Source organism: Gorilla gorilla, chromosome 1, assembly GCF_029281585.2.
Source record: "Gorilla gorilla gorilla isolate KB3781 chromosome 1, NHGRI_mGorGor1-v2.1_pri, whole genome shotgun sequence".
Taxonomy (NCBI): Eukaryota; Metazoa; Chordata; class Mammalia; order Primates; family Hominidae; genus Gorilla; species Gorilla gorilla.
In genome coordinates, this window is record NC_073224.2 from 106,841,974 (window position 1) to 106,861,223 (window position 19,250).

Consider the following 19,250-nt stretch of genomic DNA (forward strand, 5'->3'; position numbering starts at 1 on the left):
CAAGTCTTCCAAATTATTAAATTTCCCAAATAACTGTAATTTAAGGAGCCTTTATCAGTAGCACTGAAGAGACAAATGCCAATTTCCAAGTTCTGTGTTCACTAGTCCCTGATCTTTATATTACCCTTTGGTTATTGATGGGATTTGTCTGTTGGAGTTTTATATCAGGCCTGCTGTTTGTAGGCCTGATACAAAACTAGAAATTCTTGAAAAAATAATTTTTTTTCTGACACACACACACATACTAGTGGTAGTGATGAAGCCACCAGGGGCTAGTTCCTGAGACCTTAATGTTGTGTATCAACAATAGCATATGATAAACAAATAAATTGTTTTGGGAGTGGTTATATGATTGAGTTGAGATTTTTTTTTTTACTCCATGTTTGACGTAGGGGGAGAAAGTAGACATTCCCAAAGTATATCCTGCATTAGGGGTAGAAAACAACCCAGAAGTATGCAGGGTGAGTAGAAGGATATGTAAACATTTCCTTCCAATAATCAAAAAAATAGATAATATACATGAGATTAAGAGACTATTACAAAATCTTTGAACCCGGAATGAGTAGTAGTAGTAAGAGGTACAGGTGGGGGAGGTAGGATTGGTAGATTAAGACATTGGGATTCCAGTAAATATGTATGAAATTGCTGTTCCTGGAGATTTGGGAATGAATGAGCTATGTAGCTGTGCACATCTAGGAAGGGACAGACACTTTTCTTTTGCTGTTATTTTTGAGAGACCATCTGGTGGAAGGTACAACTAAGGGACCCCCTTTAGGATATTTTCTTGAAGGCTTGAGTTGAAACACACTGGATTGGAAATGATGGGCTGGGCACTGTGTGTATGTGTCAAGACTCTGTTTTGGAAATGGTCGTGGGACTGAAGGGTTTGTTTGGGAGGGGTAGAGGAAGCTTTTAAAGGAAAGATACAGGGAGGGGGCTATGTTGGGCACCAGTGGAGTGAGAGTGTATGGAAAGGAATTGGTCAGAAAGAAGGCAACTGACAATTGTTGAGGATTTATTGTATATCAATAAGCTGCCCTAAGGCTTCACATATGTTATTTAATCCTAACAGGAGGGCTGAAATGCATACATTTCCCCCATTTTATACATGAAGAATCTGAGGCACAAAATGGTTATATTACTTACCTATGATTACACAGCCCTTAAATAGTAGCTCTGGGATTGGAACCAAGATCTGTCTGAATCCAGAGCCAGTTCTTTCTTCTGATGTGGAGTTGAGAGGAGTTGAAGCAGTGAGGGTGGACTTCCACATGGTGGACTGCCCGTATTTTCTTAGCCCTCCTCCCTGGACAAAATGTGGCGTTGTATGTGAGCGTTATGTTCTCTGGAATCAACTGGGCTGGGTTGATAAAAATCCTGGGTCTGCCACTTTTACCTGTGTTGCCTTGGGCATATTACCTAACCTCTGTGAGCTTTAGTATCTTCATCTGTGATGTGGAGTAACACTACCAAGTTCTCAGAGTTGTTTGGAAGTTTAAATGAAATAATATCTAAAGCTTTAAAACATATTACTTTCTTTCTCTTCTTACTTTGAGACTCATCTTGTTACTTCTGGATTGTAACATTTAGTGTTATATAGATCCCTTTAGAGTAGGATTGGTCTGGATTCAGGACTAGATCCACAAATAAAAGAAAAAAGAAAAAATATAGTAAAATTGGTCATATTTTCTAAGAAGGTTATATTTTGTTTCTTTGACTTGAAGGACCCATATTAACTAAAAACAAACTGCCAAGACAATTATTCATCTCTCCCTCCCACCTAATCAAGAATTATGTGAAAGTTCTAAGTGCCTCTGTCCCTCCTCTTTCTCTCTGTCTGGATTCCTTGGGACTGACATCATAGACATGGAGGAGTCTCTGACTTTTTAAAGTTTTTGACAGTCTTGAATGTTGTGGTTTTCCAGTGAGTTATGGGAAGAGTTGGAGAGGACTCAAATGCAGCTCTAATGCTTCAGTGGAATCAGGAGATGGTTAGAGAGTGAAACTCTGGAAGCTTTGGGGGATGTTGTAAATGAGAGAATGTATGGTCAGTAGTTTCTCTGGCATTTTAATAGAGGTTTATTATCCATGGTCTTTAATTTTGGGTCATTTTTCTCTGTTATTAAGTAAGTTGGACACTTGGAATATGCAGACTGATTTTAATATTATTCTGAGCTAAACAATGTTTGGGAAGAGAAATTTGTTGCAAATAAAGTCGTATAACAATCTTAAACAGATGTCTTTGAGATGAGTTACTGTTTTAGACTTGTCTGTGTACAACACTGATAGACTATCAACACTACCGTGTGTGTGTGTGTGTGTGTGTGTGTGTGTGTGTGTGATGGGGTACCATACAAATATACTTCAGTTCATCTGAACAAAAACTGAGTGCCTGCTGTGCTTGGATGCTGGGGAATATTGGATGAACAAGCCAAGTTTCCTGCCCTCAAATTGTTCCTGGTTTAGTGGGTAGACAAACATGTAAATAAACACAACTACCATGCAGGGTGATAAACATTATGGTAGAAGTAGTGTACAGGGTGCAGTGGGGGCACCAAGAAAGAAGTGGGCAATTTAGGAAGTCAGAGAACTTTTGCAAATGAGGTAGTACTTAAGTTAGTTTTAAAGAAGAGGTGAGAATTCACCTGCTACACCTAGGAGTTACTCCAGTTAGAGGGAACAATATGTGCAAAGGGACTGAGATTTGAAGCACATAGTACACTTCGGGAACTCCCCGTACAAGGAAGGGAATGATGGGAGGTAGAAAAGACTGGAGAATTAGGTAGAGCCAGATCATGAAGGGCCTTGTTTGTCCTGTATAGATTTTTTTTTTTTTTATACAGGGTCTCACTGTGTCCCTCAGGCTGAGTGCAGTGGTGCCATCATGGCTGACTGCAGCATCAACCTTCTGTGCTCAAGTGATCCTCCCACCTCAGCCTCCTGAGTAGCTGGGACTACAGGCGTGCACCTCCACACCCGACTAATTAAATTAATTAATTAATTTTTTTGTAGAGATGGGTTCTTGCTACATTGCTTAGGCTGGTCTTAAACTCCAGGACTCAAGTGATCCTTCCTCCGTGGTCTCCCAAAGTGCTAGGATTATAGGTGCAAGCCACCAGGCGTGAGCCAGCATGCCTGACCCTGTATAGGAATTTGTTTTTTTGTTTGTTTATTTTGAGATGGGGTCTTGCTCTGTCGCCCAAGCTGGAGTGCAGTCGCATGATCCTGGCTCACTGCAACCTCCACCTCCCAGGTTCAAGTGATTCTCCTGCCTCAGCCTCCCGAGTAGCTGGGATAAAAGGCACACGCCACCACGCCTGGCTAATTTTTCTATTTTCAGCAGAGATGGGGTTTCACCATGTTGGCTAGGCTGGTCTTGAACTTTTGACCTTAAGTGATCTGCCCGCCTCGGCCTCCCAAAGTGCTGGGATTACAGGTATGAGCCACTGTGCCTGGCCTCTGTACAGGAATTTGAGTCTTAGGCTTTAGCCATTGAAAATCCATTGAAGAATTTAGAACAGTGGGATGTAATACTATAATATTGGCATTTTAAATTGCTCATAGTGGTTGCCTGTGGAGGCCAATCAATTGATGGAGAGAGGTAGAGGGAGGAGTTAGGGAGCTATTTCCTGGGGTGCAGGTTATGAAAACCTGAGATAGAATAAAAGAGCTGTAGCCTGTGGAAGGTTTTGCAGGGATTTGAGAGATATTTAAGGTAAAATTAGTAAAACTTAGTGAAAGATTATTTGTGTGGATAAGGCAAGAGAGAAGTCCAGGGCGGCTCCCTGGCTTGTGACTTGGATGACTGGGGACTATTTGCTACAATAGGCAGTATTGGAAGAGTAATAGTTTGAAAGGATGGGAGACAGAGATGAGAGAATAAGCTCATGTTTTTATATACTGAATTTTAAGTGCCTGTATGATTCCCAGGTGAGGTGGAAAGAATTTGGGGGTGCAGATACATTTGGAGTCATGAACATTTGGGTGCTTAGGGCTGTGAATGAAGTTTCAATGAGAAGATGGAAGGCCTAAGGCTAGAATGGTGGGTGCACTAAGTTTGGTTCAGGCACAGAAATGGGAGTCCACAAAGATGACCAAGACACAGGGCCAGAGAAGCAGGAAGAGTGGTCAGTAAGTATCAAATGCTACAAAGAGAGCAGAAGTAAGGATGATTGTGATCATCTTATATATACGCCAGTGCCATTCTCTTTCTGCAGAAGCCTATTTTTGTAGGTTGAGGACAAGGAGATTTGCAGGGAAGAGGAGAGTAACTGCCAACAAATAGGAGCAGGGGAGGAAACCTAAAGGAACCCCTCTTGCTTTGCTTTGTAATTTTTTTTTTCTGTGAAGTAGGAGGCAAGGTCATTTGACAGGAGTAAGGGGAGGTGATGTGGCTTGGGTGGGAGGCTCAAGGAGCATGGTGAAGGTATGGGACAGTAGCTCAGAAGATTGATTGAGGTACTAAAGTTAAGCAAAGATAGCAGTGTTTCAATAAAAGCAAGGTGGCTGAATAACATGTTAGTAGTCATATTGCTCTGCAAGGTTAGCAGGGAAGTTAGAATGTGGGATCCATCCAAGTTGGACAGATGAAATGGATAAGGGAACTAAATTTTCACAGGAAAGTAAATTAGGTGATCAATTATTGGTTTTACTTTGTTAGGTAAGAAGAGATAAAGTGGAATCTATCCATTTTTCTCAACCTTCACTGATTTTATCCTGGTTTAGCTCTATTTTGCAAGAATTTTCTAATCAATTCTTTCCCTAAATCCACTGTGCTTCTTCCAAACTCTTCACATTGTAACCAGGGTGATCTTTTAACAATTCACATCTGATTATGTTCTACCTCTGCGTGCAACCTTTCAGTGGCTTCCCATTATGTTTAAGATAAGATCTCAAATCTTTAACAGGGTCCACTAGGCCCTCTCTTCATCCTCCTGTAGCAACATTCTCATCTTTATGTTCCTTCCTGCCACGGAAGTTTAGTGTATGTTTCCTCTGCTTGGAGCGTTCTTCCTTTCCCAATTTGTCTCTCCAATTGCTGCTTAATCTTAATTAATCTTAATTCGTAGATGAAACATAATTTCCTTGGGGAAGCTTTTCCTGACTCCCTATAGGAGATAACACTCCTTTCTCTAACATTGCTTTATTTTAATTGTTTGTGAAAATATTTGAAAAGATTATGAAAGGCAGAAATGTTAGATGAATTGTGCAGGTGGTTGTTGAAATTGCTCAGGAAGATGGTAGGATTTTGTGGTTTTTTCCTCCATGCTGGAAGCTTTTGAGGATAGGGATTGTGTCTAGTTCACTGTTGTGTTTTTACTCATGAGCATAGTGCCTCACACAAAGGCACTCCAAATACTTTTGTTGAATTAATGAATAAGGTGGTTAAGAGACTGGATGTCTTAGTAAGCAGGCAGGTTTAAAAGTAGAGAGGAGGCCGGGTGCAGTGGCTCACGCCTGTAATCCCAGCACTTTGGGAGGCCAAGGCGGGTGGATCACGAGGTCAGGAGATCGAGACCATCCTGGCTAACACGGTGAAACCCCGTCTCTACTAAAAATACAAAAAAATTAGCTGGGTGTGGTGGCAGGCGCCTGTAGTCCCACCTTCCCAGCTACTCGGGAGGCTGAGGCAGGAGAATGGCGTGAACCCGGGGGGCGGAGCTTGCAGTGAGCCGAGATCAGGCCACTGCACTCCAGCCTGGGAGACAGAGCGAGACTCCGTCTTAAAAAAAAAAAAAAAAAAAAAAAGTAGAGAGGAGAAGCTGGAAGGAGATGAGGTTGTGGACAGAGTAAAATGTTTGAGTTTAAGATTTAGAGGTGGAATGATTTCAGGAAATGGCAGGGTCCAGGTTTGAGTTGTTGTTGTGGAGGTGGTCTTAGTATTAGAAGAGATAATGAAATTCTAAGGCAGAAATGTTAGGCGAGTTGTGCAGGTGGATACTGAAATTGCTCAGGAAGATGGTAGGATTTAAAGTTATTTAAGTGCCTTTGGTCCCAGCTACTCAGGAGGCTGAGGTGGGAGGATTGCCTGAGCCTGGGGGGTGGATCAAACCCCTGCACTCCAGCCTGGGTGACAGAGCTAGACCTTGTCTCTAAATAAATAAATAAAGTTATATAAGGCAGGTGTTTAAGTCTTTGATAAATACGAGAGATAGGCACAACTTTTTCCTATGGTGAACAAATTAAATGGGCAAGAATCAGGGGAGTTCCAGGAATCAGTAATGCATCCCCTAGTATGGTACAGTGAAAGAGCATGGGTTCAGACTATCTAGGTTCAGACTTTCGGCCACCTACCTGACTTTTGAAGTCTTTTTTTTTCTCTGTTTATAAATTGGGAATAATGAGACCTGCCGCAAGAGTTTTGTCATTAATGAGTAAGAATGTTTTTTATTTTTTTATATTTATTTATTTATTTATTTATTTATTTTGAGATGGAGTCTTGCTCTGTCGCCCAGGCTGGAGTGCAGTGGCGCGATCTCGGCTCACTGCAAGCTCCGCCTCCCAGGTTCACGTCATTCTCCTGCCTCAGCCTCCCGGGTAGCTGGGACTACAGGCGTCCGCCACCACACCCGGCTAATTTTTTGTATTTGTAGTAGAGACAGGGTTTCACCGTGTTAGCCAGGATGGTCTCGATCTCCTGACCTTGCGATCCACCCGCCTCGGCCTCCCAAAGTGCTGGGATTACAGTCGTGAGCCACTGTGCCTGGCCGAGTAAGAGTGTTTTTAGAAGTGCTTAACTAATATTAACTTGTTAGTTTTTATTCTTGACTGCGTCATTACTTCAAGATGGTCTGGAAGTGGAAGTAGGGGTGAGAGGCAAAGATAGCAGAAGCGAATTTTGAACAACATAATTTATTCAGCCTGTTAAGTTTATACAATGAGGTCAGCACAAATATTTATGAATGAATATAGGTACAAGCAAGTACTGATATAAGACAGGATTTTGTAAAATAAGGCCACTGTTTGGCTCATAACAACATCATGATGTTGATCTACAACAAATGTTTATGTAAAGAAATGCTTTGTCTAATAATTTTGCATGAAAATTCCATCATCCTTGGGAAGTAGATTTTATTGTCCTGGAGAACAGAATCAAAACCGGTATGTGAAAGTTATAGTTGGGGTGTGAGGCTGGTGATAGCTTTTGTTTTAGTTTAGAAAAGCATTTTCTAACAGTTAAAGCTGTCCAGTAATAAAGTAGACATTATAGCAAAGTAATGAGGTCCCTGTCAGACCTTGTATCCAAGTGGAGACTATGTGATTTGTCAGAGATGTAATAGAAGGATTCTTGCATGGGGGCAGGTATTTGGATTAAGTAATTGCTAAAGTCCCTTTCAGTTGGAAGATGATGCCAGGTGAGAGCTGTCTTTACACCATTCAGTTAACAAATAGTTGAAAATCTCCTCTGTTTTATTTGAAAGGTTGAAAGCCACTGCTTTTCTTCTTCTCCCCCTCCCCCTCCCCTTCCTCCTCCTCTTCCTCCTCCTCTTCCTCCTCCTCTTCCTCCTCCTCCTCCCTGAGACAGAGCCAAAAACTGTGTGTTTGGTTTGCTTTTTTTTTTTTTTGAAACAGGGTCTCACTCTGTCGCCCAGCCTGAAGAGTAGGGGCACAGTTGTCGCACACTATATAGCCTTGACCTCCCAGGCTCAAGCAGTCCTCCCACCTCAGCCACTCAAGTGGCTGGGACTGCAGGCACACACAACCATGCTTAATTAGTTTAAAAAAGGTTTTTAGAGACAGGGTCCCACTGTGTTGTCCAGGCTGGTCTCAAACTCCTGGGCTCAAGTGATCCTCCTGCCTCAGCCTCTCAAAGTGCTGGGATTACAGGCATGAGCCACTGTGCCCAGCCCAAACTTTTTGTTTTTTTCGAGACAGAGTCTTGCTCTGTCACCCAGGCTGGAGTGCAGTGGTGCCATCTCAGCTCACTGCAACCTCTGCCTTCCTGGTTCAAGTGATCCTTCTGCCTCAGCCTCCCTAGTAGCTGGGACTAGCCACCACGCCCAGCAAATTTTTGTATTTTTAGTAGAGACAGGGTTTCACCATGTTGGCCAGGCTGGTCTCAAACTCCTGACCTCAGGTGATCCACCCTCCTCGGCCTCCCAAAGTGCTGGAATTACAGGCATGAGCCACTGTGCCCGGCCCAAACACTGTGTTTTAATCATTGGTTTGATATCTCCATTTGGAATTTGAAAAGCTTAAGCAAGGTATTAGTGGTGATGTAACAAAAGCTGTTGTTCTCACCTGTTGGGTGGGGTTAGGTCAGGGTCCACAGCATGCACCTGGAGACATCAAATGTAAGAATGTGCTGTTAGGAAGTTTGGCTTAGTGCTTCAAATTTTTGCTAAAGAGCAAGGCATTCTAGATAATGTTGAACCTCTAAATTACTTTGTTAAAATGTTTTTTGAGAAGAATAGCCTGTGTGCTGTGTTGACATGTGAGATCTATGATGCCATAACACTGGTTTTCATTCACTTCTCTCACCCAGAAGACTGTCTGGCTGTGAAATTGCCTGTATGCCTATGGCTTAGTCAACTCTTTTCCTTTTTGCTGAGCACCTGTTTGTGATTACTATTTTGTGTACTTATTGTATATTTCTCACATTCTTTCAGAAAGTTATTAAAATGGCTTTACAGTTGCGTTGCTTTTTTTTAAAGAGAGAAGATTGAAATTTATTTTGCAGCTATACACTTGGTTTTGGATTATTCACGTGTGTAAGTTATTTGAGCTGCTACCACTTCCTGTGACCTAAGGCTGTGGCTAAAATGGGTTTGGAGAAGAAATTCTTGCCTGTACTGGGGGGTAGGGGGGAGGATTCATTCATCTATTAATTCTGAAGGAATTTAATTCCTAATTCCTGAAGGTAAGGGACTTGACATTTTGAATTTGAATTTGACGTTTGAATTTGACATTTTGAATTTGACATTTTGAATTTGAGGTATCTTAGACCAAAAGTTCTTTATGTATTAGTAATTCTTTCTGATAATTATGATGTTGAAACTCAGGTAAATTTAAAATTGACAATATCTAGAATGATAGATAGTCAAAGATCATAGATCATGAGGCTATAGTGAACTGAAGAAGTTTATTTTTTAAACCTTGAAAGTATCTTATGAGTCATCTAATCCAAGTCTAGATTATAGAAGAGACAACTGAAACCCTGTAAGTAATTTGACCAAAGTCACCTAGTTAATACATATAGGTGTATGTAGGTAAACTCATGTAGTGTGAGGGAGGTAAGAGTAGTGACAGCATGGTTGATGTCCCTTTAGAAAGGAGAGTTTTTAAAACTTAGAAATAGAAGGGTGATAAGAAGTGCCCTAGAATTTCTGATCTGCTAAGCTTCAAATTGGTTGGTTTGTTGGTAGCTGATGTGGAAATTGGCTTAGTCATTGAATCATTTATTCATCAGGCATTTGACTACCTACCATATTATAGATGCTACACTAGATGTTGGAGTTACAAAAATGAAGAAATCGTGTCCCTGCACTCATGGATCTCTTGTACTACTAGAACAGGACAAGAGAGAAAAATTTCTATTTTGCCATCTCTCTCTCTCAAAAAAAAAAAAAAATCCAGTGTTAGCAAGTTAGTGACCTGCTGGTTTTATAACCCACAAATCTTTTTTGTTTATTTGCCTTGTCACTTTTTGCCTTCAACAATTATGCTTTGACCTTTCCCAAAAGGCAGGGGATTGGTGGGTATGGTAGGGCAAGTGTACCTGGCAACTTAATGAATGAGTCTTCTATAGAAAGCTGTAAACTTGGCAGAATTTGATCAGAGATTGTTCTTCACTCTGTTATTGCTTCCCTCTTTTAACCTCAGAGGAATGTTGGATTGGTGCCAGGCTGTCAGGTTAGGGACGTAGTTTCTGCCAAAGTCTGAAAGAAGAGATCTTTTTCAGTTGAACTTATTTGACAGTCATCTGTCCTGTGTGGAGAAAGACGTGTTTGGAGTAGATGTGTTTCCTGGGTTCAAGAGGTTAATGGACAGAGATTGAATCTTGTTATGAACCTTTTGGGTCCCCACTCTGCTTTGTGGAATAACTTATTCTTTAATTTAATTTAATTTAGTTTTTTGAGACAGTTGCTCTTTTGACCAGGCTGGAGTGAAGTGGCATGATCTCGGCTCACTGCAACCTCCGCCCCACGTGGGTTCAAGGGATTCTCCTGCCTCAGCCTCCCGAGTAGCTGGGATTACAGGTGCCCGCCACCATGCCTGGCTAATTTTTGTATTTTTAGTCTACTAAAATAGTCTACAGGGTTTCGCCATGTTGGCCAGGCTGGTCTCAAACTCCTGACCTCAGGTGATACACCTGCCTCGGCCTCCCAAAGTGCTGAGATTAAAGGCGTGAGCCACCGCACCTGGCCTAATACTGTATTTTGAGTAGTTTTAGCTGTCAGTTTACTCCTCTGCTAGCATCAAAACACTAGTCAACTCTGAAATTATCCAGTGTATAGTAATTGTTCATTCACTCAACAAATATTTATTGAGGGCCAGTGTGCCTAGCACTGTGCCAAGTGATACATGCAGGGGATACATTAGTGAAGGAGACATACAAGTTTCCTGCTTTCAAGAAACATATATTAGAGGAGATGGCTAGACAGCAACTAATTAAAATAATTTGAGAGTATTCAAGTGCCAGGAAGGAAATACACAAAGGTGCCATGTTAGAGACTTGCAGGTGGGGAGTTCTTTAGGGTGGTAGCCTGTTGCTTCCTTCTTTAGTTTGGGTAAGCAAACTCATGGTAGAAAAGCAGTACTCAGGAAAAGTACAGGAAAAGCATTTTTCAGAGTGGTATTACAGGTTACTGGTTAATGTAGATGTTGAGATGTTAATGAAGAGTTAGGAAATAAAATGTTACTCTTCATAATTTTAAAGTGCTGTATTTTAAAATTCAACTGAAATGAATGAGCTAGGATAGTTTCCCCATTTGGTTAGGAAGCTGCTGACATGGGACTGTGATTATCCTGTTCCAGTGTAATTTGAGCCTTATGTATTTATTTATTCCTCAGGTGGAGGCCTGAATTTTGATCTATGTTCTACCTACATCCAGCTGGCTGAAAGTACTTGATGATCACATGACCCTGGACATGGATGCTGTTCTGTCAGATTTTGTCCGTTCCACAGGAGCAGAGCCAGGGCTAGCGCGAGATCTCCTAGAAGGTGAGAAGTTGTAGGGGAGAATGAGAAAAGAGAAAGTAAAATGTGGTATTTATCATTAGGATGATTTGGACCATTTAAGGTGATCAGGAAGATACTTTGTGTATGCTAGGCCCTATAGTTAATTCTAATGATATACTTTGTGTATAACCCGTCATAATTAGAAACTTTAAAATCCCTTTTTCACCTTGAACTTACTGGGGTAGTTTTCTCCATTGTCAGTTTATGCTCAGGCAATGCAAGTGAAATTTTATATTAGTCCATTACAAACATAATTTTATTTTATTTTCATTTATTTATTTATTTTTGAGACAGAGTCTCGCTCTGTTGCCCAGGCTGGAGAGCAGTGGCATGATCTTGGCTCACTGCAATCTCTGCCTCCCAGGTTCAGTCAATTCTCCTGCCTCAGACTCCTGAGTAGCTGGGATTACAGGTGCCTGCCACCACACCCGGCTAATTTTTGTATTTTTTAGTAGAGATGAAGTTTCACCTGTTGGCCAGGCTGGTCTTGAACTCCTTACCTCAGGTAATCTGCCTGCCTCGGCCTCCCAAAGTGCTGGGATTACAGGCATGAGCCACTGTGCCCGGCCTAAAAGCATAATTTTAGATCTGTAAGACTTCCTCTTTATATAGAAGTGACTTTAGGGTTTTCATGATGGGATCATCCATGGTTTTGTTCTTTCCTTACATAACATACATTATGAGTAATTCTGTGTTGAGTGAATCAATTTAATGTTTTCATTTTGTTGCTTTTGTTTACTTATATCTTTATACACATAAGTTTGAATGTTCTAGATTTGTTTTTTTTTTTTTTTTTTTTTTGAGACGGAGTTTTGCTGTTGTTGCCCAGGCTAGAGTGCAATGGTGCAATCTCGGGTCACTGCAACCTCCTCCTCCCGGGTTCATGCAATTCTCCTGCCTCAGCCTCCGGAGTAGCTGGGATTACAGGCATGCACCACCACACCCAGCTAATTTTGTATTTTTAGTAGAGATGGGGTTTCTCCATTTTGGTCAGGCTGGTCTCGAACTCCCAACCTCAGGTGATCCGCCTGCCTCGGCCTCTCCCAAAGTGCTGGGATTTCAGGCATGAGCCACCACGCCTGGCTGAATGTTCTAGATTTTAAGGTCCTGAAGGGTTAGAATCATGTCCCTGGGATTCTGTTTGGAGTCACAAATAATAGATGAAAATATGTAATGACACAAACAGGCAGGCCTATGGGGAAGGGGCAAGTTCTTAGCATACATAGGTAATATTTTAAATTGCCAGCCCTTAGCAAGGGGTGACAATTAGACATTTGCTTGGCTACCTGTGAGGAGAGCATGAGTTTGGAAACAGAAGATCAGGGTTTAAATTCCAGTTTAGTAATTTAGTACAATTTTGTCCTTAATTTGCATTTTCTTTTTTTTTTCTTTTTGAGATGGAGTCTCACTCTGTCGCCCAGGCTGGAGTGCAGTGGCGCGATGTCGGCTCACCACAACCTCCGCCTCCCAGATTCAAGCGTTTCTCCTGCCTCAGCCTCCCCAGTAGCTGGGACTACAGATGCGCGCCACCATGCTCGGCTAATTTGTGTATTTTTAGTAGAGATGGGGTTTCACAATGCTGGCCAGGCTGGTTTCAAACTCCTGACTCGTGATCTACCCACCTCAGCCTCCCAAAGTGCTGGGATTACAGGCATGAGCCACCGTGCCCAGCCTAATTTGCATTTTTAGTTTCTTCTCCTACTACTTTTCCCTATACTTCCTATGCAGCCAGGCCTGACTTGTCACCTCTTGGTGATCATGTTAGGTTACTTCCTCAGTCTGCAGCATTTCTTTCCTCTGTTCTCCTCATCCTTCAAGATTCAGCTCAAATGTTTCCTCTTTCATAAAATCCTTAACCTTTCTGCATTCCTCTTATAACATGTTGAACACTTATGAGTGTTCAATATGTGCAACGTACTTGAGATATGTTATTTTATTCTCACAACCACCATACAATAAAGTTTTATTATCCTGGAGTTAATAATTTTAAAACCTGAGGCTCAGTGAAGTTAAGTAGGATTTGAATCTAGGCAATCTGGTTTCAGAGTGTGGCTGTAAGCAATTACGTTACAAATTATTGCTAGCATGCTCACATGTGTGCACACACACATACACTCATGCTGTGAAAGAAACGTTGAGGGTGCTGTGAGAGTGAAGAAAGAACCCTAACTTAGATCTAGAGTGCAGGAAGGCCTTTTCCGAGGAGTGATTTTTAAGCTGAGCCCTGAAGGACAAGTAGGAGCAGCAAGACAAAGGGATGTAGAAGAGAGTGTTTATGCAGAATAAACAGTTTATGCAAGGGCCCTAAGGTGCAAGAGAGTTTGGCACATTGGAGAAACTATTAATAATGAGGTAGTAAGAATGGTGCAAAAGTGGTAGGAAGCTGGTGAGATAGGCAGGAAGCAGAAAATAGGGGCTCTAGCCAGGTGTGGTGGCATTCACTGTAATCCCAGCTACCTGGGAGGCTGAGGTGGGAGGGTCGCTTAATTAAGCCCAGGAGTTTGAGGCCAGCCTGGGCAACATAGCAAGACCTCGTCTCTTAAAAAAAAAAAAAAAAAAAGAAGAAGAAAGAAAGAGGCTGGGCGCAGTGGCTTATGCCTGTAATCCTAACACTTTGAGAGGCGGAGGCAGGCGGATCACCGGAGTTCAGGAGTTTGAGACCAGCCTGGCCAACATGGTGAAACCCCGTTTCTACTAAAAATACAAAAATTAGCTGGGTGTGGTGGCGGGTGCCTGTAGTCCCAGCTGCTCGGGAGGCTGAGGCAGGAGAATCTCTTAAACCCGGGAGGCAGAGACTGCGGTGAGTCAAGATTCTGCCACTGCGCTCCAGCCAGGGTGACAGAGTGAGACTCTGTCTCAAAAAAAAAAAAAAAAAAAGGTTACTAAGAAAAAATAAAAGAAAAATAAAAGAAAAAAAGAGAGTGTAGGGCCTTTGTAGGCCATGATGAGGAGTTTAAATTTTATTCTAAGTTCACTAGGAAACTGGTGAAGGATTTTAATCAGGGGAGTGACATGATTGGATTTGAGTTTTTAACAGTGTACTTGTAGAGAACACTCTGGCCAGAGAAGAAATGATTAAAACAGTTAGGAATATTGCCTTAGTTCAGGTGACAGATGATGATGATGTAGACTATGGTGGTAGCAATAGATAGAAGGAGGTGGAATTAAGATAATTTAGAAGGAAAAATACAAAAAACTTAGGTGGGCGTGGTGGCACACGCCTGTAATCCCAGCTACTCAGGAGGTTGAAGCGTGAGAATCGCCTGAACCCAGGAGGGCAGAGGTTGCAGCGAGCCGAGATTGCACCACTGCACTCCAGCTTGGGTGACAGAACGAGACTCCGTTGAGTTCAAGACCAGCCTGGCCAAGATGGTGAAACCCTGTGTGTACTAAAAAAATGCAAAACTTGGCCGGGCGTGGTGACGTGCGCCTGTAATCCTAGCTACTCGGGAGGCTGAGGCAGAGAATTGCTTGAACCCAGGAGGTGGAGATTGCAGTGAGCTGAGATCATGCCACTGCACTCCAGCCTGGGCAGTAGAAAGAGACTCCATCTCAAAAAAAAAAAAAAAATTAGAAGGGGCATAAAAGGACCTCATCCTCATTTTCTCTCTGTTGCTTGTTTTTTCTTTTAAAAGTTAACTGAGGCCAGGTGCGGTGGCTCACACCTGTAATCCCAGCACTTTGGGAGGCCGAGGCAGGTGGATCACCTGAGGTCAGGAGTTCGAGACTAGCCTGGCCAACAGGGTGAAGCCCCATCTCTACTAAAAATACAAAAATTAGCCAGGAATGGTGGCACGTGCCTGTTATCCCAGTTACTCGAGAGGCTGAGGCAGGAGAATTGCTTGAACCCAGGAGGAGAACGTTCCAGTGAGCCGAGATCGTGCCACCGCACCCCAGCCTGGGCGACACAGCAAGACTCCATCTCAAAAACAACAACAACAACAACAACAACAACAACAACAACAACAACAGTTAACTGATTGTATTTCAATAGGACTGTTTGATTTTTGTTTTGTTTTGTATGAGATGGGGTCTCACTCTTTCACCCAGGCAGAAGTGCAGTTGTGTGATCTCAGCTCACTGCAACCTCGGCCTCCTGAGCTCAAGTGAGCCTCCCATCTCAGCCTCCTGAGTAGCTAGGACCACGAGCACACACCACCACACCTGGCTAATGGGACTGTTCAATACTGATAATTGAAAATGAGAGAAAGAAATCAAAAGTAAACTATCGTATTATAAAGAACAAATTAGAAAGGAAAGAGATTAGGAGCAGAGAGACCAGATAGAGAATTCCTTCCTAAAAGACCAAAGACTAAGTAAAGATTATGAGGACCTCAAAAGGGGCAGTGGCAATAAAAATGGATAATAAGAAATGGATTTGAGAGATGTTTTAGGGGTACAAGTTGACTTGGTGGTGAGGGAAGAGGAAGAGTGCAATCTGAGGAAACTTGAGGAGCTAAAAATGACTGAAGTTTCAGGGCCTGGAGGGATTGTGATGCCATTACTGATTTAGGGAACATAGGAAGAGGAGAAGCAGCAAGTTTTGGGAAGGAAAATGATGGATACTCAATTTGGCCATGTGGATTGTTAGGAAGACCTGATTTTAAGGAGATTTGCAGACAGTTGGAAGTATAGATCCAATGCTCAAGGCAGATGTCACTCGTTCATGCATTGATTCAGGAGAAGAGTTATCCATTAATTCAACAAATATTTATTGAGTGACTACTGTGTGCCAGGTACTGTTCTAGATGCTCCAACAAAACAAAACAAACAAAAATACCTGCCTTCATGTTCTAGCAGGAGAGAGGGTCAATAAACAACAAATGTGATAACTAAGTAAATTATAAAGTATATTATAAACTGTTAAGTGCTATGGAGAAGAGTAAAGGGAGTGATGAAGTGGGTTGTGATTTTTAAGTCAGGGTAGGCCTTACTAACAATGTGATATTTAAGCAAATACCTAAAGCTAATGAGGAGTTGTCTGTGTGGATATATTGGGGAAAGAGCCTTCTAGGTAGAGGGAATAGTCAGTGGAAAGGCCCTAGAGTGAGAGTGGACTTAGCATGTTCTAGGAACAGCAAGGTCAGTGATGACTGGAACAGAGTGAGCAAAGGGAGTCAGAACAATTGGCTAATGTAATGATTTAGAAGTAAAATCATCAGTAATGATTTAGACGTAAAATTGTGAGTAAAACCAAGCACTATTCTAAGTGCTTTCAACTCATTTAATCTTCATAACAACTCTATGAGGTAGGCACTGTTACTATCATCTGCATATTCACGGATAAGGAAATTGAAGCACAGAGAAGAGGCCAGAAAATAGGCCAGGACATACAAAGCCTTGAGTATCAAGCCAAAGAGCCTGAGTTTTATTCTGTAGGCAGTGGTAAGCCATTAAAAATCTCGATTATGGAACTAAAATGATCACAACTGTGCTTTAGAAAGATTAATCTCATGGGATTCTTTGGAATGGATTGGAGGTAGGACAGTAGGTGATAGGAATTGAATTAAGGTGGTTGTAGATGGAATACAACAGAAAGAAATGTGAGCAGTTATACAATGCATATTTGTTGAATAATTTAGCTGGAGAAAGCATCAGAAAAATCCATTATGACAAATCTTATCATTTAAGGTCATTTCTTTAGTAGAATGGTGATTCTTAAATTTGGGGGTAACACTGTTTCCTTTGAAAAGCTGATGACAGCTGTGAACTCTTTCACTAGAAAATGCACAAGCCCATGATCTTATATGCAGGTTTAGTGGTTTAGGACACACTAGAGTACATGTAGGCTAAGAACCTCTTTGGATCTCCGAATTAGGAGACCTGGGCCTGAGCCCTGCTGGGTCTGGTGTGAACTAGCTGTGACTTTGGGCAAATAATTTACTTCTCTAGACTTTATCTGTAAAAGGAAGTTTTAATTTTCGGTTATTAGATCTTTAAGGGCTCTTTTAGTTCAGAGGGACAAAGTTTCTATTTTCATGGCACTTACTTAGGAAATAGACAACAAATAAGTAAGTAAAGACATTTGATAAGTTAGATTGAAGTGTTATAAAGAAAATTAAAGCAGGGTAAGGAAAAGAAGAATGATTATGTGCATGCGTATTTGCATGCTGGTTTTGATAGGATAGTTAGTGTGATCTTTGTGTCTCTACACTATGGGTGCACAGTTTGCTTTTTGCTTTGTCTCCTGACAGGAAAGAATTGGGATGTGAATGCCGCCCTCAGTGATTTTGAACAGCTACGTCAAGTCCATGCTGGAAACCTACCCCCATCCTTTAGTGAGGGGAGTGGTGGCTCCAGGACCCCTGAAAAAGGGTTTTCTGACAGAGAGCCTACTCGCCCTCCCCGACCCATCCTCCAACGGCAGGATGACATCGTTCAAGGTACTGGGGTGACTGGAATGTTTCCGTATATGGAGTAGGAAGGGAGGGGATTGTTAAATGGAGTCATAAAGTCTAGTGATCCATTGGAGGTGATTCCATTTCTTCCCCTTCTCCCAGCCAAACCCAGATTGATGTGGCCTCAGTCTGCCCAGGTGCTGCAGTCCCTCACTGCGTCTCTGCATCTTTAGTGTTATCCTGTATAAAAGCCTTCCTCAGATACTGTGAAAGAAATAGAGGAAGGAGGATAACAATCTCCTTGTTGATATAAAGTTCACATAAAGGTAGAATTGAAAGAGTCATTACCTCTTTGGGGGGTAATTTGTTAATATTTGCCAATATCTATCAAAATTAAAATGCATATGTACTCTGACTTAGCAATTTCATATCTAGCAATTTATCATATATGTGTATGTGCACATATGTATTCTTTAAATAAATACATAAGGCCAGGTGCAGTGGCTCACACCTGTAATCCCAGCACTTTGGGAGGTCGAGGTGGGCGGATCACCTGAGGTCAGGAGTTCGAGACCAGTCTGGCCAACATGGTAAAACCCCATCTCTATTAAAAATACAAACATTAGCTGGGCGTGGTGGTACATGCCTATAATCCCAGCTACTTGGGAGGCTAAGGCAGGAGAATTGCTTGAACTTGGGAGGCGGAGGTTGCAGTGAACTGAGATTACACCACTCCACTCCAGCCTGGGTGACACAGTGAGACTCTGTCTCAAAAAAATAAATAAATAAATGAATAAAAATTAAAAAAAAAGAAATACATAAATGCAGCATATAAGGATATTCACAGCAGCATTATTTTACAATAATTAAATCTTGAAACTTTTTTTTTTTTCTTGAGGCAATCCATCTGACTTGGCCCCCCAAAGTGCTGGGATTACAGGTGTGAGCCACTGTGCCTGGCCCTGAAAACATTTAATGTCCATTAGTAAAGGAATGGTTAAGTAAATTGTAATCATCCATGTTGTGGAATACTCTGCAATCATTAGAAAGAATTAGGCAGAACTTGGTGTACTGTTTTGGAAAAATTTCTAAAATCTGTTCAGAAGGGGGCTGGGCATGATGGCTCACACCTGTAATCCCAGCACTTTGGGAGGCCAAGGCTGGTGGATCACCTGAGGTCAGGAGTTCGAGACCAGCCTGGCCTACATGGTGAAACCCTGTCTCTGCTAAAATTACAAAAATTAGCTGGGCATGGTGGTGCACACCTGTAATCCCAGCTACTCGGGAAGCTGAGGCAGGAGACTTGCTTAAGCCCAGGAGGCAGAGGTTGCAGTAAACCTAGATTGCACCACTGCTCTCCAGCCTGGGTGATGGAGTGAGACTCTATATAAAAAAATATATAATTTTTTTCAAAAAGGTAAGACGCAATTCAATGTAGGTAGTATACTCTCATTTGTGTTTTAAAAGATGATTTTAAAAGCTGTACATGCATTTTTAGTGGAGATGGGGTTTCACCGTGTTAGCCAGGATGGTGTCGATCTCCTGACCTTGTGATCCACCCGCCTCAGCCTCCCAAAGTGCTGGGATTACAGGCGTGAGCCATCGTGCCCGGCCAAAACCTGTATATGCTTCTGTATGCATAAAAATTTCTAGAAGGATACAAAAGTTTGCCTCTGGGGAAGGGATCAGGAATTTTGAATGATAAGAAGACTTCCTTGTGAAATCATTTT

General features: G+C 42.0%; 1 protein-coding gene across 2 annotated transcripts in view; it reads left to right on the top strand.

Moving 5' to 3' along the window:
* Positions 1-19,250, top strand: part of OTUD7B (OTU deubiquitinase 7B) — a 72,824-nt gene that overhangs the window by 22,022 nt on the left and 31,552 nt on the right. Inside the window, exons 2-3 of one of the 2 annotated variants that reach the window (XM_019021615.4) lie at positions 11,014-11,164; positions 17,377-17,565. In XM_019021615.4, the coding sequence (XP_018877160.3) occupies positions 11,080-11,164; positions 17,377-17,565 (274 nt within the window). In that variant the 5' untranslated portion in view covers positions 11,014-11,079. Of the gene's footprint in view, positions 1-11,013; positions 11,165-17,376; positions 17,566-19,250 lie in introns of those variants that run through there. The other variant, XM_063695367.1, reaches the window with a different exon arrangement.